The 26546-nt window shown below is 44.6% G+C and overlaps 1 protein-coding gene across 4 annotated transcripts; it reads right to left on the reverse strand.

Annotated features, from left to right (window-relative positions):
* Nucleotides 1-159: 159 nt before the first annotated feature.
* On the reverse strand, nucleotides 160-26546 carry SLC25A51 (solute carrier family 25 member 51). Of its 4 annotated transcripts, none has more exons than XM_038769424.1 (2): nucleotides 26487-26546; nucleotides 160-4909 (listed from the first exon to the last, which is right to left on the reverse strand). In XM_038769424.1, the coding sequence occupies exon 2, from the start codon at nucleotides 4866-4868 to the stop codon at nucleotides 3975-3977; it is 894 nt and encodes a 297-aa protein (XP_038625352.1). In that variant the 5' UTR covers nucleotides 4869-4909; nucleotides 26487-26546; the 3' UTR covers nucleotides 160-3974. The 4 variants fall into 4 exon arrangements, with proteins under 4 accessions (XP_038625352.1, XP_038625354.1, XP_038625353.1 ...); XM_038769426.1 differs by lacking the exon at nucleotides 26487-26546 and adding an exon at nucleotides 17690-17731; XM_038769425.1 differs by lacking the exon at nucleotides 26487-26546 and adding an exon at nucleotides 16672-16699.

Consider the following 26546-nt stretch of genomic DNA (forward strand, 5'->3'; position numbering starts at 1 on the left):
CAGACAATGAAGCGGCGACACCTGATGATTGCTCCTGCTAAGCATTACCACAACTTTCCAGCAGCTCCTCTTCTTGCCCCTGAGTTCACTTTTGTCTCCCACACAACACAACCCAGAGCGCAAGACCCACTAGAGGAGAAAAAGTGGGGGAAGATCACCTTTAAAAAAAATGTTTTTATTCCATCCAAGGTTACCAAAAACATGTATTCTAGCAACACAGCAACATTCAATAGAAGTTTCACTTAAATGCATCATGTAATCACAACAGAGTTATCCAGACAGCTTTTTTTTTTGTGCTTCATCACCTTTAATAATGCAACGTATGAGGAAATTGGCATACCCTTTGCAGAGCACTCACTTTGGAGCAAAGCAACCAGGCCAAAAAAAAAAAAAATGTAACTATCAAGACAACCGAAGCATTACTAGCCTGCAAAACCTAAGTAAATTTGAATGCTAAAACTCAGGAAAAATAGTTCTGAATATACATTTCACTTTTCTCTACATGAGCAGAAGCTGGATAGTTTATGGAGTAACAAAATCCAATTAGAGTGCCTTTCCTTAAATCTCATCGACCTAAACTTCACTGTGTACCAAAACCCCCCACACACCATTACTTCATCAAAAACACTCACGTATGTTGAATCGGTGTTTTTTCCAACCGGACTGACTTGCCATGAAGAAAGCCCAGCATTTTCCGTTCAACTGCTCCTTCTCTAACCCTCACTTCTATCCTTTGCTATCACAGAATACAGTTTGCTTCAAAAAATGACAAGCTCAAGAACTTGAGTTCTCTGCAGATCCTGATCTACACAGAACCCTATTTTACAACACTGTTCACAAGACAGTTCTAATGATGAGACAGCCAATTAAGATCTGCATATTGAGTAAAGCCAGTTTTGTCCACCCCACCGTCAACAAAAGGAGTAAAAAAAAAGTAGCCAGGACAACAGAAAACAGTATACGGAAGGTTGTGTTGACTACATTGTGCAGACCTGAGGGCTCATACAACCTCTAAGCATGCCTATTAAAGAGACTATAACTTTGTTCTGGAAGCACACGATTGCATTCGATCCTAAGCAACACATACAAGTGGGAGGCTGTGTTGTAACACAAAGGGCACTTTAAAGCTTTTGAAACCAAGTTATTTGATCACAGTTTCTCTTTTCACAACTTGACACCAGGTGGATTTATACGTAAGTTGAAAACTCAGCCTCAGCCGTGAGTATCTACTGCATAACAATCACCCTCTCAAATCCAGCACGTGGTAGTTGGTTAAAGGATTCTTGTAGGTTTGGGTTAACCTAACCTGTTATCAAGCCTAAGAAGTAGAGTAGGTGAGACCAATCCAGCCTCATTAATAAATTGGCAGTTTGGTCTTCATAAGCTGTCGTAAACCAGGGAAGTAGAAGTCCCTTCTATTAATATTTTATTAATATAGTGCTGAAGAGACATACAACACTAAGCACTCGCCTCAGAAACCTCATCTCATTTATTTCACAAAGTGCAATAAGAAGAACACGAATGCGGATCACCTGGAGTGCGGAAAACAGGCTCCGGACAATCTGACGTGGAGTAATCCCATGAGCCAGTGTGCAAGGGACAGCACCACCCTCACAGTGTGCTGCATTTATTCACGCGTGCCGTGTACGTGAGCATGTTAAGTCCCATTTCAAAGAGACACGTTTTCAGAAATGACCCAACAACGTGGGTCTTCCTCATTCGTTTCCAGAAAGAGCTAAGGTTCAAAACCGCCGCCTCATTCCCGTTCTACACAGCTATCTGAAAGCAAGAGGATGTTAAAATGTATAATACGCTTAGTGTTAAAGTCTCCCGTTCTTAGGTTTCAGTGGCTTACTGTGTCTGCGCGATGTTCGTAATATTCCTCACGTGTCGATTTATGATACATTTTTTGCTTTCGGTGTGATGCTGTACAAATGGATGGCATTTTCCTTTAAAGCTTTGATACCGGAAAGCAGCCTTATAGTGCAAAGGCTGTTCGGGATTCTATCTATCTACCCTTCAGTTGGTGACAGAAGGTTTATCTGTCTGTTTAATCGGATACACTGCACTTAGATGTACACATCTTTTCAAAAACACCTGGTTAACCAATCCCATGCAATTATTAATAAACTGATTGTCAATGATCCGTGCTAATACATATACAGCAGTAGCAAAGCATACAGAGATAATATACGGGCTCAAAACCTGGAAAAGAATTATCATTCCGATAGGAAGAGGACCAGCCATCCTCTCCTTGATGCAAACAGTCCCATGTTAAACAACTGAAGACAACCTGTCATTGACACGCACAGAGGAGTTTACTGATCAATCCAATTTTCCAAAACATGCTTTCCTGAATATTCTGATCTCTCTCAAGAGGAGACAGAAAGGTTGTTTTCATTCTAACAATTAACCTGGAAGAAAAAACAGAGAGATTTTTGATTCCACTCCTTGGATATTTTCCATCCATGTCACCAATTAACTGAGTCTGGCAACAACCCCTAAAGTTTACATTTTAAATAACGTCTGACCATAGATCTTAAAATTCAGACTGATAGTACATTATATAATGGTACTAATACAAAATTAGGCTCCCTGGCATATGGTGAAAATACCTGGAGAAATTTTTACTTTGGACTACGTTCAGGTAAAATCTGATTACGTGATCTTGAATTATTGGAACCACCAATTCTCCAAAAGGGGATACTTTGGGTAGCGTGTTAAAAAAAAGAAAAAGTTCCCAAGGCAGATTCAAGAATTGAATGAGGTTAGGTAAATGCCTAAGAAAGGCACACCTTGTTTTGTTCACAACTAGAACTTTATCTGAGTTATTCTCAGGCTCAACAAGTTTGGACAATTGGCTCTGAAGTAATGTACAATAGGTGACTAAGCCAAAGGAAGGGAACAATTGGCTTAAAACTAAACACTGTGTTCTGGGTTTTACATGTTACGAGCCTAGAAAAAGACTGGGTTGCAAAACAATTGACCAATTTGAAATTGAAATTCAAGAAGGAAAACAGATGGAGGCGATGGGGGGGTGGAGGGGGGAAAGACATGAAATTGACATGGATTGAATTTCAAGTTGGACAACCAGCTAGGAAAATATAAATCCTTTGCTGATTAAGCATTGAGAAGATTTGAAAGTTTAATAGGCAACCTTAGGAGACCAGATCTAATAAATTAGAGATTCAAATCTCCTTTCTTTGACGAAGTCCGATGTTTCAAGTAAAATTTATATTTAAGGACTTTTTGACAGAAAGAGAAAGAGAAAATCAAAAGTAAAGCAGAAAAGTTCTCATCCGGCAGTCAAACCAGAACTTCAGAAGGTTCAGAAAAATGTCAAGTTTTAAAATGTTCCGGGTGGCAAAATACTTTGTGAACGTATATCAACAGCTTAACTCCATTGCTTCTCGAGCATAAGATGGTGAAAGCCTGATTGGGTAATGGGAGGAACACAATCTGGGCAATGCACTTCACCATGCTCATTTGGTTTCAAAACCTCGAAGGTAGAAGCTAGCTGGAGACTTTGAACCTGATAAAACAGTTTCTTTTCTTTCGCTTCTGTCCCGCTCAACTCTGATAGGATTCCCTTTTCTATTATTGCTGTAAGGAGGGAAGCCTGAAGCCCCAAGATAAGCCTCTGGCCTCAAAGATCCTTTTCCCATTTGCTCATGGCAGTCTGAATAGAGAAATTCCCAAACAGCATAATTTTCAGGAAAATTTTTTTTAGCTGATTAGAAACCCTGACAGACCCTACTGGTAATGACCACAATTAGAAAGATGGATGGTGTTGACCTTACCAACGTTACTCCAAATTTAACCTGTTCTCTGGAAAGTTTCTTTGCTCACAGTTCCCTACTTCTCAGCTCGACTCAAAACACTCTCTGGCATTTTAGCCCACAAGCTCCCAGAATTTAACTGAAATCTTGTAAGGGGTCTTATGCGGCTGAGCACTGACGCTTGGATGGCATTTTTCACAAAAGCTTTAGCAAGAATTCATAAGTTGCATTGATTATGCCCCAGGAAATGAGGGAGCGATGATAATTCAGATGGGCCCCTCTGAAAAGATGCGTCAGTTTCCTGTCACGCTCTAGCCAGATTTTTTGGAAAACTTCGGGGAAAGACCGAAATTCCCCACCGATCTGAGACTGCATGCGAGCCTTTACGACATTTATCGGGAAAAACAGGAATCCCAACATGGCTCCCAACAGCCCTCCACAGATAAAATCATTAACCATGTGAGCACCGTAAGAAGTCGCTTCAGGCAAACGCTCTTTGATGGGCCCTCGCAGGCCAAAAAACAGTACATTGCTGGGTCCGTTTCGGCAAAGGATGGGTATCAAACCACGATAATATTCTTGAATGCCATAGCTTCGCAGAACCTTAAAAGCCTGGAAAGTGTTTGTAAACTTGTCGTGGTGCTTGTAGTCTTGAAGCAAGGTCTGAACACGTTCCAGCGGCGTCAAAACTGCTTCGGTCGTTCCAGCGAGCAGAGCGGCCACACTGCGAGTGAGAAGTTCCGGAGCGTTTACGTGCCCGAGGAGCAGACTAGAGAAATCCTCATACAGACCAAACATAAGTGCCAGGGTTGTAGTCTTCTGTATTAGCGGGGGCAGGATTCCACGATACAAGTTTCGGAATCCATCTTTCTGCAACTGACATATTGCATCTCTTGTCTTAAGTCCATAGAGCTGCTGCCGAAAGAGGACCTTCTGAATGGGGTAGGTGATTGCTATATTGTTGAAAGCTGCACAGCAGCCACAAAAGTAATGTTTTAATGAATTCACTTTGGTAATGTGATGTGGTTTATCTTGCATTGAACTCGGCAGGATTTGTCGCCTCTTTTCATGAGCTTCTGAATCCATCATATTGCTTAATAGCTTCTTCAAGTGGGTGGGATTTTCTTTTTCTACATCAAAAGACAGAAAACACGAACAAACCTGAACATATGGCTTAATCCTTAAATCCTGAACTCACAACATCCTCTCCTTAAAATGCGACTTCAATTCCATTTGCTCCTTCCGCCTGCTGCTGTCAGTTTAGAACCGGCCAGGTGGGCTAGTCGTCTGGTTTTCGGTCGATCTGTTCCCTGACCGCCGGGAACGGCTTAGATCCATCCGGCATTTTTACGTACAGCGCCCAGCCTCCCTCAACCTCAGCTCCTGCCGCTGAGTTCCACGGCTCAGAAGCGGCACCCGGGTTCACAGGGACCTGGGGAGGGGAACACAAAGTTTCTGGGGTGGTGGTGGAGGGAGGGGAGGGAAGGTAGGGATCCCCTCCAAGAAAGGTAAGCTTGGCACACTTCTGCAAAATGGATGTGTACCATATACATCTGTTTGTCTGGTACTATAAGGGCCATCAGTAGCCACCCTAACAACAGTACGTGTCCTTAGAAAGACCAAACTCACACCCTAGCATACTGATGCATAGGTTCATGGAGGGGGTGGGCGGGGGGAAGAGTGGGGAGGAAGAAGAGATGGGCTTTTTTTAACTATTCTGCAGTCCAAAAAAGCCATTTTTTAAAAAATACCTCCCCTCAAACCTTTCTTGCTTTTAAAACAGCAAAAATGTAAATGGAGGGATTTTTAGTGGGGCAAAAGAGCATGACCAATTGCCTAGTTCAAGTCCAGTTCAATTTAGACTTTATTGTTGCTGCCTCCAAGCTTCGGTGTTAAACTCAACTCGAGAGAAAGAGATTTAACAGAAATTTGTGCAACAAAAAATAAGCTAATTTTTCCTACCACAAGTGCCACAGGAATGTTTCCACTAGGTGTCAGGAAAAGAGATCTGCTTAAAAAACTGTTACACAAAATGAACTATACATCACTCTCACAATAATCAATTCCTCCACACAGGTTCTGGGTCCCTAATCAGACCCATGGCTCATCTGTTGTTTCCAACTATCACCACAGTTTAGCTGTGGGATACTCTGACCACATTATAAGGGCACATTTGACCTCAAGAGCCAAATCTGAAATATAAAAACTGGTTTGCTTTTCGTAATCCTTCCTCTCTAATAATGTCCGAACAGTCTGGTCAGTCTTACAGTTATTGCTACCTTGAATTGGTTTACCTAATGAAAGAAGCCCTTGGGTTTTTTGGGGTTTTTTTTTTCCCATTTAGGGAAGTATTTTCTCAAACTGAAGATCATGTTAGGGTTCGGCAGCGGGGATTCAAGGAGAGAGGAGGCTAGTAGTAGGGCTCTTCCTTTCTTAGGATCGACAGTGCTCTCCCTTTAATCACCTCCTCCATTCATTTAATCATATTTATTGAGTGCTTACTGTGTGCAGAGCACTGCACTAGGCACTTGGAAAGTACAATTCAGCAACAGATAGAGACAATCCCTACCCAACAATGGGCTCTGGCACTTTCTCCAGGAGGGAGAGCCTAAGGAAAGAGGAAACACCTTCCTATTCAACGCCATGAACAACTTGCCAGTTTTCTCTGATTTTATTTATAAAACCAATTCTTCCAGTAACACAGGTTTTCAAACACAACTTGGATAGAATACAATGAAAGAATAGGGGAACAAAGCTGTGATCTGGTTAGAACTACACCTAGGCCAGGAATGCTATTTCAAGCAATTGGACAGGTCCTGTTGCGAATCAGCCATTACATATAAAAGCATTACCAATTGCTAGGATTTAAAAATAATTGCTTATTAGAAACAACTTTAGGCAGTGGAAGAAAAAAAAAAGGTTTCCCTGTGGTACTAATGACCACTGTTAAGTGTCAGAGACACTAGTAAAGGTGACAAGTTTTTGCCTTCTGAAGCCTTGTGGCTTTTTTTCTTGAATTTTTCCCAAAACAGTAGAAGTCCTGTAGTATTTCAATTTTTCTTCCCCAAACCATCATCCCACTAATCCCCACTGAAACAACTGGCGGCAACATGATCTTTGGTTAACAAAGGAGGTTTGCATAAGCACAACTACTAGATGGTAGTAGTAATGCCCGTTTGGTCAGCCCCTGTTATTGTTTGCCACCTTACCAGAAGAACATGCCCAATCTGCCCTCCTCTTCCCTCTCCCCACCTGGGCAATGATTAAGAAATCAACGGTACATGGTTCTTAGAGAAATTACTACTACAGCGTGTCACATTTTTGAGGAGACCCCCTGAACAGAACCAAAGAAGATGAACTGGGAAGGCAACTCGATTTACAAATGAATCCCTGCTCTGCCGCTGTGTGACCTTGGACAAGTCACTTCACTTCTCTGTGCTTCAGTTACCTCATCTGTGAAATGGGGATTAAGACTATGAACCCCATGTGGGACAGGGACTGGGTCCAACCTTTCATTCATTCATTCATATTTACTGAGCGCTTACTGTGTGCATAACACTGTACTAAGTACCTGGGAGAGTACAATATAACAATAAACAGATCATTTCCTGCCCACAACGAGCTTGCAGTCTAGAGGAGGACTAATACAACCTGATTAGCTTGTATCTACCCCAGTGCTTAGTACAGTGCCTGGCACATAGAAAATGCTTAACAAATATCAAAGAAAAGGCAAAGTTTGATGAACTAAGAGTAATCTCATTCAGAGGAATCATTGCTCAACAGAGACTTCAAAGTTCAACAATCATTTGAAAATGCCAAAACAGATGAAGTCGTGGTTTCCCTACCGCTTCAAGAAAAATATTTATTATTAATACAGTTGAAGACCAGAATGGAGAAAAGTTCAAAGATGCAGAGGTGTTCAGAAGGAATTCACCTGCTACAAGATGTTTTAAGAAAAGAAGGCTCAAGTTGGACAATTTTTTAAATGGTATTTGTTAAGTGCTTATTACGTGCTAAGTGCTGGGGTAGATACGAGCTAATCAGATTGGACACGATCCCTGTTCCACATGGGGCTCCCAGTCTGAATCTCCATTTTACAGTTGAGGCAACTGAGGCACAGAGAAGTGACTTGTCCCAAATCACAAAGCAGATAAAGTGGTGGAGCCGGGATTAGAACCCAGGTCCCTCTGACCCCAGGCCCGTGCTTTATCCGCTAGACCACAGTGCTTCTCATAACAATAGCTGTGGCATTCGTTGAGTGCTTACAAAGTGCCAGCTACTGTGCTAAGCCCTGGGGGATCTAGACACAAGATGAATCAACTGAAGTTCAGTCCCTGTCCCCCAGTCACGGGGGGAGGTGCGCATATTTCATTCCTATTTTACAGATTAGGAAACTGAGGCATAGTTTCCGGGGACCTGTTCCCAAGTGACTTACCAAAGGGCACGCAGCGGGCGATTGGCAGGGCTGAGATTAGAATCCAACTGTCTCGACGCCCAGTTCTGTGCTCTTTCCACTAGGTCTTGCCGCTTCTACACTAGGGCATGGTGCCAATCAGCAAAACGGGCTTCTATTTCTGCAGCTTCCTGCAAAGACTCACCGTATTACGACTCCTCATTTAACACTGTGCTGTTATCCTTTGAAATGCTTTCAGGTAGAACAATAGTCGAGTCAGATTTATCATCAAAGTGGAAAGCACATAAAGGAATTTCATTTTTCAGGGGTTCTGGGATGAATCGTAGTTTATTGACACGTGAGTCGATGGGAAAGCAGGCCCCACCTGATACAATGACCTTTTCAAGGAACATGAACCAGGAGTATTAGGGGAGCTGCCAATACTTCAAGAAGTCATGTTCAGTCAGGCTATTGTGCAAGTTGCGCTAATGAACTGTTTCTCCCGACATCACATCAGGTTCTATTTAGACTGAGACTGTAAGCTCCCTGTGGGCAGGAATTGTATCTACCACCTCTAGGGCAATGTACTTTCCCAAGTGCTTAGAACAGTGCTCTGCCAAAAGTAAGTGTTCAATAAATACCACTGACCGATCCAGATGAGTGCTTGTGAAGTAAATGTTCCCTAATTCTGTCCTTTTGTTCTCTCCAAAATGCAAAGTGAAAGCATGCAATGTGGCAGAGCTGACTGTATTTCAAAAACTCTACAAGAACACTGTAATTCCCCCAAAAGATATGAAAAAGCTTTATGTTAAAGGCAAAAGCACGGACCCAAATGGATCAATTTAATCGGGGCCCTTTTGTCTACTGCACAAATGTGCAATAACTGGAGTCAGGCTCACATTCTCCTGAACTATTTTTCTTTAATCACTTCCAATTTAGAGAAATACCTTATGCCCTGCTCAAGAAAAGCTCCATTGTAAATCCTAAAACAAAAAGGTACTTTTAAGAGCTGTCCCAATCAATTGCATGTACTGATTGCTTACGTGTGCGGAGCACTGTACTAAGCACTTGGAACAGAATATAAGAGTTGGTAGACAGTTCCTTGTCCACATTCATTCATTCTTTCAATCGTATTTATTGAGCGCTTACTGTGTGCAGAGCACTGGACTAAGCGCTTGGGAAGTACAAGTTGGCAACAGATAGAGACAGTCCCTACCCAACAGTGGGCTCACAGTCTAGAAGGGGGAGACAGAGAACAAAACATATAAACAAAATAAAGAGAATAAATATGTACAAATAAAATAGAGTAATAAATACATATAAACATATATACATATATACAGGAACATATATACACATCGAGTTTACAGTCTAAAAGGGGGTGACTATAGGATGCAAACCCAAGTGCCAGGGTGGAGCAGAAGGGAGAGGGAGAAGAGAAAATGAGGGCTTAGTTGGGGAAGGCCTCTCGGAGAGATGTGATTTTAATAAGACTTTGAAGGTGGGGAGAGTGATCATCCGCTGGCTAAGAAAAGGGAAGATGTTCCGGGCCAGAGGCAGGATGTGGGCGAGGGGTCGTTGGCGAGATTGAGGTACAGTGAGTAGGTTGGCATTAGAGGAGTGAAGTGCGTGGGATGGGTTTTAATAGGAAAGCAGGGAGGTAAGGTAGGAGGGGGCAAGATGATCGAGGGCTTTAAAGCCGATAGTAAGGAGTTCCTGTTTGATGCGGAGGTGAATGAGCAGTCACTGGAGGTTCTTGAGGAGTGGGGAAACATGGACTGAACAGCTCTGGAGAAAAAGTGATGCAGGCAGCAAAGTGAAGTATGGACTGAAGTGGGGAGAGACAGGAGGCAGGGAGGACAGAAAGGAGGCTGAGGCAGTAATCAGGCGGTGGCAGCAGTTTGGATGGAGAGGCAAGAGAGGATTTTAGCGATGTTGGGAAGGTTGAACCGACAGGATTTGGTGCCAGATTGAATATGTGGGTTGAACGAGAGGGCTGAATCAAAGACAACAGCATGGTTACGGGTTTGCGAGACAGAGAGGATGGTGGCACTGTGTACAGTGACGGGACGGGAAAGTCGGAGAGAGGACAGAGTTTGGGTGGGAAGATAAAGAGTTCCGTTTTGGCCACGTTAAGCTCAAGCCTGTTAGAAGTCAACACTTGAAATTCAAACGGAAGAGTGCAGAAAGGACGAAGTGCTTAAGCAAGTGCTATTATTGAGAAGCAGAGTGACTTAGTGGGAAGAACATGGGCCTGAGAGTTAGGAGACCTGAGTTCTAATTCTGGCTCCGCTACTTGCTCACTGTGTGACCTTAGGCAGTCACTTAAATTCTCTGCGCCTAAGACGACTCCATCTGCAAAATGGAGATGACATATCTGCACACTCCCCACCCTCAGACTGTGAGCCCCATGTGGGACAAGGATTGCATCCCCTCTGCCTACATTGTATCTGCCCCAGTTTTTAGCACAGTGCTTTTAGTAAGCCCTTAACAAATATCATGATTATCATTATATATATTTTTATGGTATTTGTTAAGCACCTACTATGTGCCAGGCACTGCACTAAGTGCTCGGGCAGATACAGGGTAATCAGGTTGGACACAGTCCCTGTCCCACATGGGGCTCAGTCTACAGATGAGGTAACTGAGGCACAGAGAAGTTGAGTGATTTGCCCAAGGTCACACAGCAGACAAGTGTTGGAGCAGGGATTAGAACCCAGGTCCTTCTGACACCCAGGCCAGTGCTCCTACCACTAGACCACGCTGCTTCTCTTCAAAAAACAGACAAGGCCCATGAAACCACTGAGTTATGTTCCTTGACAATATAGTTGTGCTGTGGGAAGGTTTCCCAGAGTTGTAAGGGATGTTATTTTAAAACAGGATTTTAATTAGACCATACTTACACATATATCATATAAATCATCCCATCCCAACTGGATTACTGCATCAGCCTCCTCTCTGATCTCCCATCCTCCTGTCTCTCCCCACTTCATACTTCATGCTGCTGCCCAGATCATCTTTGTGCAGAAATGCGCTGGGCATGTTACTCCCCACCTCAAAAATCTCCAGTGGCTACCAGTCAACCTACGCATCAGGCAAAAACTCCTCACCCTCGGCTTCAAGGCTCTCCATCACTTCGCCCCCTCCTACCTCACCTCCCTTCTTTCTCCAGCCCAGCCCGCACCCTCCGCTCCTCTGCTGCTAACCTCCTCACTGTGCCTCGTTCTCGCCTGTCCCGCCGTCGACCCCCAGCCCACGTCCTCCCCCTGGCCTGGAATGCCCTCCCTCCGCACATTCATTCATTCATTCATTCGTATTCATTGAGAGCTTATTTTGTGCAGAGCACTGTACTAAGCGCTTGGGAAGTAAAAATTGGCAACATACAGAGACCGTCCCTACCCAACAAGCTAGCTCTCTTTCTCCCTTCAAAGCCCTACTGAGAGCTCACCTCCTCCAGAAGGCTTTCCCAGACTGAGCCCCCTTTTTCCTCTCCTCCTCCCCATCCCCCCAGCCCTACCTCCTTCCCCTCCCCATAGCACCTGTATATATGTTTGTACAGATTTATTACTCTATTTTACTTGTACACATTTACTATTCTATTTATTTTGTTAATGATGTGCATCTAGCTTTATTTCTATTTACTCTGACGACTTGACACCTGTCCACATGTTTTGTTTTGTTGTCTATCTCCCCCTTCTAGACTGTGAGCCCGTTGTTGGGTAGGGACCGTCTCTATATGTTGCCAACTTGTACTTCCGAAGCACTTAGTACAGTGCTCTGCACACAGTAAGCGCTCAATAAGTACGATTGATTGAATGAATGAATGAAAAAGGAGCTAGTTCTGCTGACTGGTCGTGGTTAATCAATATCAGTGAATAAGCCTCCTTGTTTACTGCCCTGCCGCATGCCTCTCTCCTATCCATTCCATACTTCACTCTGCTGCATGGATCGTTTTTCTACAAAAATGTTCAGGCTGCGTCTCCCCACTCCTCAAGAACCTCCAGTGGTTGCCCATCCACTTCCACATCAAAACAGAAACTCCTTACCGTCGGCTTTAAAACACTCAATCACCTTGCCCTCTCCTATCTCGCTTTGCTACTGTCCTATCACAACCTAGCTCGCACACTTTGCTACTCTAATGCCAACCTTCTCACTGTGCCTCCATCGCGTCTATCTCGCCACCGACCTCTTGTTCACATCCTGCCTCTGGCCCGGAACACCCTCCCTCCTCATATCTGACAGACAATTACTCTCCCCACCTTCAAAGCCTTATTAAAAGCACATCTCCTCCAAGAGGTCTTCCCTGATTTAAGTCCTTCTTTCCTCTTCTCCCACTCCCTTCTGCGTCCCCTTGACTTGCTCCCTTTATTCATCCCCCCTCCTAGCCCCACAGCACTTATGTATATATCTGTAAATTTATTTATATTAATGTCTGTCTCCCCCTCTAGATTGTAAGCTCATTGTGGGGAGGGAATGTGTCTTATGTTGTTACACTGTACTCTCCCAAGCACTTAGTACAGTGCTCTGCACGCAGTAAATGCTCAATAAATATAATTGACTGACGGACCAGTTGTTACTGGCCTTCTTAAAACACCTAGTAGCAGGTTACTTTCTTCTGAACCTTCGGCACCTTTGAACTTCTCTCTAGTAGTAATAATAGCATTTGAGGGTCTGGTGGATGCAATACACCATACTAAGAACTACAAACAAATGACATGTTTTGTTTTGTTGTCTGTCTCCCCCTTCTCGACTGTGAGCCCGCTGTTGGGTAGGGACCGTCTCTATATGTTGCCGACTTGTACTTCCCAAGCGCTTAGTACAGTGCTCTGCACACAGTAAGCGCTCAATAAATATGACTGAATGAATGAATACGATTGAATGAATGAATGTTCCCTGCCCTCAAAGACTTCACACTTTAATGGGGGAAGACAGACAGAAGAGTATTTGCATTAGACCTTTCCAGTAGGATCTTTGTCACTCGCACTACTAAACTGAAGTTACCTTCTTGGTTAAAACAACTTCTTCCATTAGCTGCTCAGGGGTCTCTTCAAGGCTTTGCAAGTATGACACCAATTGTGGGCAGAGCTTCCTCCCAGATTTGTTCATTCATTCATTTGTTCATTCATTCATTGGGGAGGGCTTTTCTTACCTTGACCAGAAGATTTGGATCAGTGAGGCATATATGCTTGGGATAAAGTATCATATAATATAAACACAGATCGTATGGTATGGCAGTAGTACATGCCTCCACTGGAATCATTTCTGCCTTAGTGGAAACAGCATCGGACTGGGAATCAGGAAGTACTAGTCCCATCTTCATCACTTGCCTGCCATGCGACCTTGGACAAGTCATTTCACTTTGTGCCTCTGTTTCCTCATCTCGGGCTAAAATACTTGTTCTTCCTACCCACATAGACTGTTTACCCCAGTGCTTGGGACCAAGTGTGTAACAAGATCATTACACTATTCACAAGAGTATGATGTACAACCTGGGAAGTAAGCAATCCTTCCACCCAGCTCTGAGCTGGTTAGACCCTGAGAGTACCTTGCCCAGTTTGGGGCCTTTATTTTAAAAAGGTTGTGAAGAAAGTACCATAAAGTGAAGAAAGTCTTACAAAAAATGACTCAAGGTATGGAAACACGTGTTTAGAACCAAGGAAAACCTTGGAACGGGCTTCCAAGGGAGCTTTGGGGAGTTTCCATCCCTGAAAAATCTATAAGAAAAGATAGAATGTACAACCACCTATTCTGGATTGTTGAGTCATTCACTTAAGTGTTAGGGGAAATGATAGGATACTTTCTAGAGGTTCCTTCTAGCATTACTTTATGACAGATGCTAAAAGAGGTGACCAGCCACTCAGAGGGTGTGTTGAGAAATCAAAAATTACCTATGTTACCAATGGCTTAAAAAACAGAGGGACATGGGTAGAGGACTACATTTGGGGAAGAAAAACAAAACTGCGCGCGCACACACAAATCCATAATCCCTCCTACAAAAAAAAAAAAAATAAGAAAAGGGATAGTACGCAAGTACTCAGAAAAATATTCCGGGAGTTGATAATAAAATTTAAGACGATGGCTTTGTGTTTCAGTAAAAACCAATTTATGTTAAATAGCAGCTCTCCAGGACAGGCTGGGCAACTTTTCACTGCTAGCAGTTGTGTCACTTCCCTTTTCATATTTTCTTTGCTCATATTTGTCCACTTGTGGTTGCCAGGGTCACCAACATTAGCCACTCCTGTGTTAAATTACGTGTGGTGAATGGAAGCAAAATCCTGAAATTCTACAAGGGGTGTACCTACTGTAAAGTAATAGGCAGAAAGGAAAGATAAACTGAATGTTTGCTTATGCAATTCAGTTCACTTTGTTCTCTCCTCCATGACTTCATTTTTTTCCCCCCAACTTCTACTGACCACAAAGTCATGAAAGGTGTGGACAAGGTGAACACAAAATTGTCGCTCACTAAATCCCCCAACCAGGGGGAGGTGGGGAGGGGGAATCCACTGAAGTTTGAAAGTGGTAATGTCAAAACAAGCAAAAGGAAACACCCTTTCATAAGGCAGGTGACAGGATAGGGAATCTGTGACAGCTAAAAATATCAGAAAGTTCAAGAGAGGTTTGGGTAAATTTATGGAGCAGCAGAGATCCATAACTGGTTGCTGGGAGGTGGTCCTAGGAATGAGAAGATTGTTAGATGATATATAATATTTAATGACTAGCCCAGAGTATCATGGAACACAATCATCATGATGCCCCTGTCAGAAGCAAAATCCTGAACAGGAAGGATTGTTGGACAAACCCAGTAATGGCACTGCTATGTCGTGTTCCAAGGCTCAAGGCTATTGGACATTTCCCCCACCCTCAACATATTCCTGTAAACCAAGGGCCCAGAAATGGAGAAGAGTTCGTTTCCTCTTCACTCAGTACATAAAGGTAGCTTTATACCTTTCGAAGCAGGTGAAAGAAGTTTTTTTTTCTTTCAGGTTATAACCAAGACCTAGGACAGGTTCAAGAGATGTGCATATTATCATGTTTTCCTGTCCTCTTCACCCTCCATCCTGGCCTCTACCACTCCTCCCTCCTCCTCCTCCTCTCTTCATTGTTAGCTCACATCCTACTCTCAACTGAGTCCATCCAGCTCCACTTTCTCTCCTATCTGCTGCCCTTTGGCTCTTCCAATCAATCAATCAATCGTATTTATTGAGCGCTTACTATGTGCAGAGCACTGTACTAAGCGCTTCCAATCAACCCTGGCAGCTGAAGCTCGATCTACCTCTCCCTTCATTTCCCCCCCAGCCCCTCCCAAGCCTGGCCCCCAGCCTCTCTCTGCCCCCGATTCTCCCCTTTCCTCAGGTTCGTTCATTCATTCATTCATGCAATCGTACTTATTGAGCGCTTACTGTGTGCAGAGCTCTGGACTAAGCACCTTGGGAAAGTACACTACAACAATACACATTCCCTGCCAACAACGAGCCTACAGCTCTGGGTGGATTTGGGAGACAGAAACTATACAAATATTGCTTGGGGCCTCTCAGTTGTCCACTGGGACTACTGCTGATGGAATGTGCTTTGTACAGTACTGTGCACTGGAGTAGACACAAGCTAATCAGGTTTCATCCCATTGCATGATTTTATAACACAAATCAAAATTAATGTAATAAATACTGAACCCAATTCTCCTACTGCAGTTTACTCCCTAACAGTAAAGGAACCACTGTGGGAGAAGCATTTTCTCTTTCTAGAGTTCTGAAAGAGAGAGTGCTCGCCCCACAATGCTTAACCTCACAGAACATATCTATAAACTCTAATAAATTATTTATTTATAGTAAGGTCTGCCTCCCCCTCTAGACTGTGAGCTCCTTTGTGGGCAGGGAATGTGTCGGCCAACTCTGCTATACTGGACTCCTCCACGTGTTCAGTACAGTGCTCCGCACATAGTAAACGCTCAATAAATACCAGGAAGAAAACTCAATCACTAAAAGAATTGGGCATGCTAGACATTTCAGGTAGCCACACTTGCAAAGACAAGAAGTGTTTCACTTCTGCTATTTTATGTGGCAAAGTGATAAGTCCAAAAAGGAAAACATGGGAGAAAATGTGGCTTGTCTTCCCCTTTTTCCATGAACACCTTGTAAATAGGATAATCCTCATTGGGATTTTAACATTTCCTAACTTTTGGTTAAATTGCAATTAATCATTAAGGGCAGTTTTTTTTACAATATAATTTTACATCTGTTCAAAAGATGAACGAAACAGAACATGATCACAATCCTTTAAGCAGTACCTTAGGTGGGTTATGCTATTCTAAGTTTTCTACAGAGCAAGTTATAAACACACTCATGCCTTCTTTCTAGGAGTTTACCCTTTTAAGATGGCACTAACATAGTCGTACAAATTACACAGAGCCAACCAAACCCTGCCCAAATTCACATTAGCCAAGTATTTCCATGGGGTACATTTTCTGACTATCATCATCAATGGTATTTATTAAGCACTTACTGTGTACACGGCACCGCACTAAGTGCTTGGTACAGTACAACGGAGTTGGTAGACATGTTCCCTGGTCACGGCAGGCTCCCAGACTAGAGGGGGAGACAGACATTAACATAAATAATTTATAATATAGGGTAGTAAGTGATGGCTGATTCAACAAGATGGGAATCAAGGGAACTCGTTTCTCTTCCGATATCAGGGAAGGACTCATGGAGAAGGAGGAATATTAGGGGATTTATTCATTTTATACTAGCAGTTTAGAATAGCATGCTGCTTAACCAAACATTAATCATCTGACTGGCCCAATTATCCAAATGAAAACAGGCATGCCGATGGTCGTGTGCCATATTTCCTGTTCTGGCCCTTATTGTTTCTCTCTCCTTGTCAGTGAATCTGCTCCTTCTACAGCCAGAATTTCCCCTTCCTGTAGGTCACCTGAGACTTTTCAAGGTCACCAATGACCTCCACAGAGCCAACAGGCTCTGACCTAACGATACTGGACCTATCAACCACTTGAGGAAGGAGGGAATGATACCCACTTTCAGGCCACCACCTCACTGGCCTCCCCCAGTTCTTCTACCTTCACTGGCTTCCCTTCTACCTCATCCCCTAACTATGGGTGCCCCCCAAGGTTCTGTTCTGGGTCCCCCTAATCTTGCTCTATCTACACTTTCTCTTTCACAGGTCTGCTTACAAGGTTTCAGCTACCAGCTCTAATCAGTTTACCCCACCTGCCCCATCTGTTGCTCCTCATGACCTCGCCACCTATTTCATCGATAATACTGATCTCTCTAAATCAATCAATTGTATTTATTGAGCGCTTACTGTGTGCAAAGCACTGTACTAAGCGCTTGAGAAGTACAAGTTGGAAACATAAAATCTCCCCCGCACCTCTCCAGACCCACCCTCTTCAACTTTCCCATCCTTCCCAGCAGTAGTTCAAGAGCTCTCCCGCCACCTCAAAATCTACCATCTCCATCTATGCCTATAACCCCATCCCTTCAAATCTTATCAAAGCACTTACCTTCTCATCAAAGCACGCAGGGGAAGCAGCGTGGCTCAATGGAAAGAGCTTGGGCTTTGGAGTCAGAGGTCATGGGTTCAAATCCTGGCTCTGCCAATTGTCAGCTGTGTGACTTTGGGCAAGTCACTTCACTTCTCTGAGCCTCAGTTACCTCATCTGTAAAATGGGGATTAAGACTGTGAGCCCCCCGTGTGACAACCTGATCACCTTGTAACCTCCCCAGCGCTTAGAACAGTGCTTCACACATAGTAAGCGCTTAACAAATGCCATTATTATTATTATTACCATCTTCAACCACTCACTTTCCAATGGCTCTTAGCATCTTTAGCACTAGTATTTTAATCCCATTTTAAGCATTTATGAATTGTTTGAATATTCAATGATCGTGTCACATCCTTCATCCTGACCCATTTACACTACCTGTTATATCTTTGGTTTTTGTCCTGCTCCCTCTCTGTAAATTCCTATCTCCCCCAGAAGATTGTAAGCTCCTTGAGGGCAGGAAACATGTGTTGTGCTATTGTAGTCTGCCAAGCATTTAGTACAGTCACTGCTTGGAATTCAATCAATGGTATTCATTTAATGCTTATCGTGTGCAGAGCACTGTACTAAGCACTTGGGAGAGTACAATACTAGAGTTGGCTGGCATGATCTCTGCTCACAAGGAGCTTACAGTCTAGATGGGGGACAGACATTAAAAGAAATTACAAAAAGGGGAGGCAGTAGAGTATAAGGATGTGTAATAATAATGATGATGGTATTGGTTAACAATAATAATAATGGTATTTACTAAGCGCTTACTATGTGCAAAGCACTGTTCTAATTGCTGGGGAGGTTCAAGGTGATCAGGTTGTCCCACGGGGGGCTCACAGTCTTCATCCCCATTTTACAAATGAGGGAACTGAGGCAGTAAGTTAAGCACTTACTATGTGTCAAACACTGTTCTAAGTGCTGTGGTAGAAACAAGCTAATCAGGTTGGACACAATCCCTGACCCACATGGGGCTCACAGTCTTAATCCCCATTTTACAGATGAGGTAACTGAGGCACAGAGAAGTGAAGTGACTTACCCAAGGCCACACAGACAAGTGGCGGAGCAGGGATTGGGAGCCAGGTCCGTGCTCTATCCCCTAGGCCATGCTGCTTTTCATGTACATAAGTACATAACTGCTATGGGGCATCAGAGTGCTTAAAGGATATACACCCAAGAGCACAGGCAAGGGCAAATAGGGTGGGGAAATGGGATAGTCGGATACTTATTTACGCAAATACCAGTCATTTAACCTATACAGCTATGTAGAGGAAAAAAGTTAATGTTCTATTGTATTAAATTACTAAGCATGGGATGCACAGGAAATGTCTTTTAAGAGGCTATGTGATGGAAGCACATAACAGGGCGAGAAATGAAGGGTAAGTTGGTAAGTACATAGAATGAAGCTTGCCTGGGTTTCATAGACCCCTCCGCCCCCCAACCCTGGAGTTATTTCAAAGCACAGGAGGAAACAGTCGTCCATTATAGACACAGAACTCAAGTGGACCCAACAATCACTCAGTGGTATTTTTTGAGGCCTTACTGTGTGCAGAGCACTGTACTAAGCGCTTGGGAGAGTGAAATAGTTGGTAGACACAAATCCTGCCCTCAAGGAGCTCACAATCTAGTGGAAAAAACAGCAGGAACAGGGGATGCTTACCACAACAGGCTTTGAGGCATACTGGGAGCCGCTTCATCTTTTGTGGCATACTCCCCCTAATCTGCTGCGTTGGACATGTGAATACCCAGCGGGTGCTCTAGGTTCCCTGTGGGCAGGGAACATGTTTAGCAATCTTGTATTGAACTCACCATGCAATAAGTGCTCACTAAATACCACAGACTGGGTTTAAATAAGGAAAGCAAAAGCAAGGCGAACAAACGATGCAGTAGGACAAAGCGGCACGGGCTGAAAACTGGGAACCAATTGCCACAGATGCAGCGGCATGCGCACCGTAAACAAGAAAGGGGTGGCTCATCTAGGACAGAAGCTTTATAACGATCGTAAGACAAGAGGCAAAAGTGACAGCTGGGCCAGGCACTGCAAACGACACAAAATGAGGATGGCTCTGTGTGCGCAAGTGTGGTTGGGACTGCGGAGTTTCGCATTAGATTCTGCAGCCCCACAAGCGCCCATAGGTGAATTTCACCATCTTCAAACACGAAGGATAACTTCATGTGCATTTGTGTGGGGAAGGTGGGGGCTGGGAGGGAGGAAAAGGCGAAGGTACAATTCCTTCTGACAGGTTGCAAATCCACCCCTGAAAATGCTGAGACGGAACTGGCGGTCTCAGCCACTTACGTTTCGGTGCCGAACTTGAGAGCTGGGATTCCTTCTACCTGTACGGTAACTGAACGGCCAAATTTTCTATTGTTGAGTTCTAATTTACTTTGAGGTACGCTCAGTTCCCTGACGAGTCCGGCACTAGGGTACATATGCCGTGACCAAGGCCGCGGGGCACGCGTTCAGCCCTTTCTTCCAATATCGTACTGTGTTCTAGCCAGAAGCGCGCTTTGTCAAAAGAACACTCGCTAATTCCCAAAACAGCACTAAACCAAATGGCGTAGTGAAAAACACACATTATGGCAAGTTTAAATGGTATCTTATAACTGCATCCTAGTCCCTTTGGACTGGCACCTGATTCTTCTTAGGTGCTCCGCACAATGTAAGCACTTAATGATTGTGGTGCTTATATTTCCGGTTACTGTAAATCCCTTGGCTTATGAGCCTCAGTTTCTCCAGATGATAGTGCTTGCCAACTGCAAGTAAGGATTAATGGGAATATCTGTCAGATGCTTTGTCCGAGAAAGGTGGGATCTCTTTCCTGGAAGATTTTCATATACCCCCATTTGATGTTTAGAATCACAGGGCTGAAAAGTATTTTGAGGTCATTTAGCATAGCCACCTTCTGCGATAACAAATCAACTGTATTTATGGAGTGCTTACTGGATGCAGAGCCCTGAACTACGTGCTTGGGAGAGTACAATGAAACAGAGTTGGTAGATGTTCCCTGCCCACAAGGAGCTTACAATCTGTTAGAGTTATTACAATAATAATATTGTGGTATTTGTTAAGCGCTTACTATGTGCCAAGCACTGAAATATACACTGGGGTACATACAAGTTAATTAGGTTGGACACAGACCCTGTCCCACAGGGGGCTCACAAGTAGGAGGGAGAACAAGGATTGGATCACCATTTCACAGATGAGGAAACTGAGGCCCCGCAGACAAGTGGTGGAGCTGGGATCAGAACTCAGGTCCTCGGAGACTCCAGGCCCACACTCTTTCCACTAGGTCCTCTTCGCTTCTCTGAGTTAGGATTGTTCTCACTCAAGGGGCTGATAATGTCCTATCTTCTGCTCTCTGCTTTTGTTTCTTATTTATATCTTGGGAACACCATTCAACCCTAAAAGCCACAAGAACGCATTCTACATTCCTCACTCTTACACAAGCATACAGTGTAGCCATTCACTCAGCCCTTTAATCTGCCTCAAGCCTTTCTGATAATGGCAACAAACAGGCACAGTTCTGCCCACTCCCGTATTAATGGGGAAAATCAGTTCCATCACTTGGATACTTTGTTCCTCTAATGTCCTAGAACACGATGATTTGGTGGAAATTAGGACTAATCTGCTACGGGTTATGATTCAAAAACTGTTCCAACTGGCCCGCCGGCATTCAAAACACTTGACCATCAACTTCGAGGCGCTTAATGTGTTCTCTCCCCCCTTATCTTCACTCCCCTCCCACTGCTTGAACGCTTGGCTCCTCTCAAGCCAACCAACTCACTGGGCCTCGTTCTTGTCTCTCACCGCCAATCTCCTGCTCACACTCTCCCTTCTGCCTGGAGTAAGCGCTTGATAAATACCAGCGATTGACCGACTAGAACTTCCTCCCCCTTCACGGCCGGCAGCCCACTGCTCTCCCGTCTTCACATCTCCTCCAGGAGGCCTTTCCAGAGTCAGCTCTTCACCCTATCCCCCCCTTCCTGCCACTTCAGTACTTCCACGTCCCCTAAGTATGTGGGTACTCGCACCGTGGCACTTCAGCACATGTCTAAATTCGGTTGCTTCCTCCTGTCACTTACTTTCCGTGTCTTTCTCCCCCGCTAGACCGTAAGCACCTAGAACGCAGGGATGCTAGCTACAAACCACGTCGTCCTCAGCTTGGTACATTGCTTTCTGCAGAGTAAGGGCTCGATACCATTGACTGATTGATTCTGCTACCTCCCTCTAGACTGAAAGCTCACTGTGGGCGGGGAACTCATCTGGCAACTCCGTTGCACTCCCCCCAACACTCAGTACAATGCTCTGCACGTAGCAAGCGCCGAGTAAATTCATTCCATCGTACTTATTGAGCGCTTACTGTGTGCAGAGCACTGTACTAAGCGCTGGTAAATACCATGAATGAGGATGAATACCATTGCTAGAACAATAATTAAGCTGTTTTAAAAAGCTAAAGCTGTATCAAGGCCACAGAGAGAAAGATATCTAGACAGCATGTCCATAGTGATCCTCAGAAAAAGTTGAAGACTTTCCTGACTTTCTGATTTGAATAAGGCTGGAATCTGTTCCTCTGAAATGTGGCTGCATTATGAATACCATGGGTTGCATTTTCCCATAGACTTGCACGCAATTCCAGAACCAACCCCAACAAGACAGCAGAGTCTTACCTGTAAAGATTTCACTGCCCTCACCCCATCGCTATCCGGCAAACACAGCCCACTCTTAATCTACCTCACCTCACTCCAGGATGTTTTTGTTTGAACTTCAATCAGCCAAGTTGAGGCAAATCCCCCTCCAGTCCCTTCCCTCTCCCCTCTGTTCCCAGCAATTTGTTATCACGGTCCCAACTGGGAGGAGACCTGGGTCCTGGCTCTGCCTGCCAGTCCCCCGTGGCAAAGAGGCAGCTTGGTCTGCTAGAGCGAAGCACTTAGTACAGTGCTCTGTGCACAGTAGGTGCTCAATAAATACTGTCGGTCGACTGATTCTGTTACCTCCCTCTCAGAGCGCTCTGACCCTCTCCCCTGGCCCCGAGTTCAAAAATGGAAAATACCAGCGAGAGGAGTTTTCAACTAAGCTCAATAAGCTGGTGAGAACACAGCTAAAGCAGTTTACTTAAGATAACTGAGGCCCAAACCGTGTTTTTATGGATCAGTCAACACTGTGGGCACCTGTAAATTTAAAAGCAAGAAATGCAATTCTGATAGCTAAAACAATTAAGAAACTAAAGAATCATATTCTATACTCGTGGCAATTTCTGGGAGGTCCCTCACAAGGAAAGTTTCCAGAGACTCAATTTTCTAGTAATTATAATAATAATAATAATAATGGCATTTATTAAGTGCTTATTATGTGCAAAGCACTGTTCTAAGCGCTGGGGAAGTTACAAGGTGATCAGGTTGTCCCATGGGGGCTCACAGTCTTCATCCCCATTTTACAGATGAGGTAACTGAGGCCCAGAGAAGTTAAGTGACTTGCCCAAAGTCACACAGCTGACAATTGGCAGAGCTGGGATATGAACCCATGACCTCTGACTCCAAAGTCCATGCTCTTTTCCACTGAGCCACACTGCTTCTCCCAAAGTAATTATGAATGAAAAAAAGAGCCCACAAAGGGAGGAAAACACAGACCAAAAAACATTTCTACCAATCTTTGAAATTCATAAAATGACAGCCGGGAATTCAGAATTACACCGAAATAAACTCCTCAATGGCAGAGGTGAAAGGGCTCCATCCTAGAGTTTGGCTGACTGGCATAATTTTGGTTTTCAATCAGCCCATAGTATTTATTGAGGGCATACTGTAAGATGCCACTTTCTAAGAGCTAGGGGGAGTACAACAGGGGTAGAAGACACAATCCCTACCCAGAGGGAAATTACAATCCATTGGAGACCGACATAAAATAATTTATAAATAAAAGGAAGTCTTCAAACAGTAGTGTGTCAACTTATATGTACCAGAATGCAACAAGAGGTTGAGTGCAGAAGCGCTGCCTAAATTGAGTTCCTGCCAGTTTACTTTCGTTCCTTGCAAAGTCAAGTTCGGAAACATTTAGTTTTAGATGGGGGGAAAAAAAAAATAAGAAAGACAACAGAATTGGCCGTCACCAAGACGGAGGTATAGTTCAAGTAGTTCAAGCTGAAAACACAGAAAAGATCCAACAGGTACTTTAAAACCGAAAGTTGAAACGCTGCAGGACTACGGAGACAAGAAAAGTTGCCTCAAACCCACCCACTTCCTGACGCTACCAGAAGCTAAGATCCAGGGTGTTCCAGCTCCGTTCAAACCTCCCACTCTGGATAACAGGAGATCTGGCAGGATTCTGGGGCCGGATCTACTAGGAGCTGACTAATGTGGACACAGACTGCTCAAACACTTAATAACGTACTGCACCTCTTCCTTCCTACTCCAAGCCCTACGTGTGCCCCTCCTCCAACGTGCTTCCCAGATTAATTCCTAGTATTCCAAGTCATCAGCCATCTTCAACACATGCGCACTTGGGTATCTGTATCTGTTGCCAAATTGCATTTTCCAAGCTCTCAGTACAGTGCTCTGCACACAGTAAGCGCTCCATAAATACGATTGAATAAATTCTATGCCTATTCAATTGTGCACTCAATTGTTTACTCTGATTATTCTGTAAATAATGTATGGCTCCATTAGGAGTGTTTGCTTCCTTTGGGCAAGAATGTCTCACTTGCTGATTTTATATTTCCCAAGTGCTTAGTACAGTACATTGCTCAGAGTGGATGCTCAATAAATGCTATTACTACTACTGAAACTGCAGACTAAAGGCTCATCTGCTCTTTGCCAGAAGAATCCATCATCATCCCCCTAGACTGTAAGCTCGTTAATGGACAGGGAACACGTCTGCTAATTCTGTTGTGCTCTCCCAAGCGCTTAGTACAGTGTTCTGCACATAGTATTTAATAAATACCACTGATTGATCATCACCGAAATTACCACGCTTCCCCATCAAAACTAGTGTGAGACTGTTTGCTTGATTTGGCCTCGGTGACATTGATCATCACCGAAATTACCAAGCTTCCCCATCAAAACTAGTGTGATACTGTTAGCTTGATTTGGCCTCGGTGACATGAACAGCAGCATACTCTTGCTGATCCATAGTTCGGGAGTCTGCGTATTTAATTATAATGCTCTGAATCTGGATATCATTTGTATCTTTGAGTGCTTTTGCAACCCTGTCTTGTTACACAAACATAACGTCCTTGAATGATGTCTAAATGACTGCACATGTACTAAATTTTCATTTGGGATGGGGGCTAGGGGGAGGGCTTTAGGGGTGGGATGGAGTTTGGGCATGGTAAGCTGACTAAGGGGTTGGAAAGCTTTAACTGGGCCCTGCCTGGAAATCCTCAGGCCTTGTTAGAGACCAAGTGTGGGAAAGGCTGATGGTCCAGGCCCAGTAGTTGCGGGGCCAAAAACACTGGCTTTTGACCCCATGGCTAGATTGCCCACGAGGGCAATCAATCATCATCATCATCATCAATCGTATTTATTGAGCGCCTACTATGTGCAGAGCACTGTACCAAGCGCTTAATCAATGGCTCCTCACCTCCGAGTACCTTAGAAGCATGGGCCTTTGGGGTGGATCACATCCTCCCAATCCCATTACACAAGAGCAGGTGCAGTAGTCAAATGGAAAGCAGACCAGATTTCCAGCATCATCATCATCACCGATCGTATTTATTGAGCGCCTACTGTGTGCAGAGCACTGTACTAAGCGCTTGGGAAGTACAAGTCGGCAACATATAGAGACAGTCCCTACCCAACAGTGGGCTCACAGTCTAAAAGGGGGAGGAGACAGAGAACAACAAGGGGGATCTATAGGTATATTTTTCATTTTGTACTACAGCAGCAAACAAGTGCTTGCTGTCTACCCTTAAAGGGCTCGAGGAGAGAAATCTCACCCTACAGGAACTTCAGGAAATACCTAAAGGATTCAAGGTTGGATTTTTCAGGCAGCCAAAGGGGTGCCCCTTCTCGCTGGCAGGCACGGGATGGGGAAAAGGTCACAGCATACGACAATAATAATAATAATCATCATCATCAATCGTATTTATTGAGCGCTTCCTATGTGCAGAGCACTGTACTAAGCGCTTGGGAAGTACAAATTGGCAACATACAGAGACAGTCCCTACCCAACAGTGGGCTCACAGTCTAATAATGTTGGTATTTCTTAGGCGCTTACTGTGTACTAAGCGCTGCGGTACAAGGTGATCCAGTTGGGCCCAGTCCCTGCCCCACGCGGGGCTCACGGTCCCAATCCCCGTTTTCCAGACGAGGTCACTGAGGCCCAGAGAAGTGAAGTGACTTGCACCGGGGGCAGAGGCGGGATTAGAACCCACTCCCAGGCCCGCGGCCACTACGCCACGGTGCTTGCGATCCAAATATGATCCCAACGCCCATTCGGGCTCGTTCCGGGCCCTGCGCGGGCACGGTGCTCACAGGCTCCAAATAACCCCAGCCTCAAATGGGGGGGGCTGCAAAAGCCCCAGCTGTCCAGGTCCCACACCGGCCGTCTTTCGTCTCGTCAGGACGAAACCCAAACCGCGCTCGGGTGGGGCGACTCGTTCACCCCGAGGTCAGGTCGTGCCACGGCGCGCCCGGCACCGGGGGGAGGGAGCGAGGGAGCCGGTGGGAAGCGCTCCTCAGGCCGCCCCTCCCTCCCTCCCTCCCTCCGCACTCCTCAGGCCTCCCGGTTCCCACGGGGATTGTCCGCTGCCGCCCCATCCCGGTCACTCACCAGCGGGGCCAAACCCATCGCAGCGGCCCGCTCTCCTCCTCCTCCTCCTCCTCCTTCTCC

This window comes from Tachyglossus aculeatus, chromosome X4, assembly GCF_015852505.1.
Source record: "Tachyglossus aculeatus isolate mTacAcu1 chromosome X4, mTacAcu1.pri, whole genome shotgun sequence".
NCBI lineage: Eukaryota > Metazoa > Chordata > Mammalia > Monotremata > Tachyglossidae > Tachyglossus > Tachyglossus aculeatus.

What these genes read in the sequence shown, in the direction of transcription:
- SLC25A51 (XM_038769424.1), bottom strand. Translation starts at nt 4,868, where the DNA reads ATGATGGATTCAGAAGCTCATGAAAAGAGGCGACAAATCCTGCCGAGT.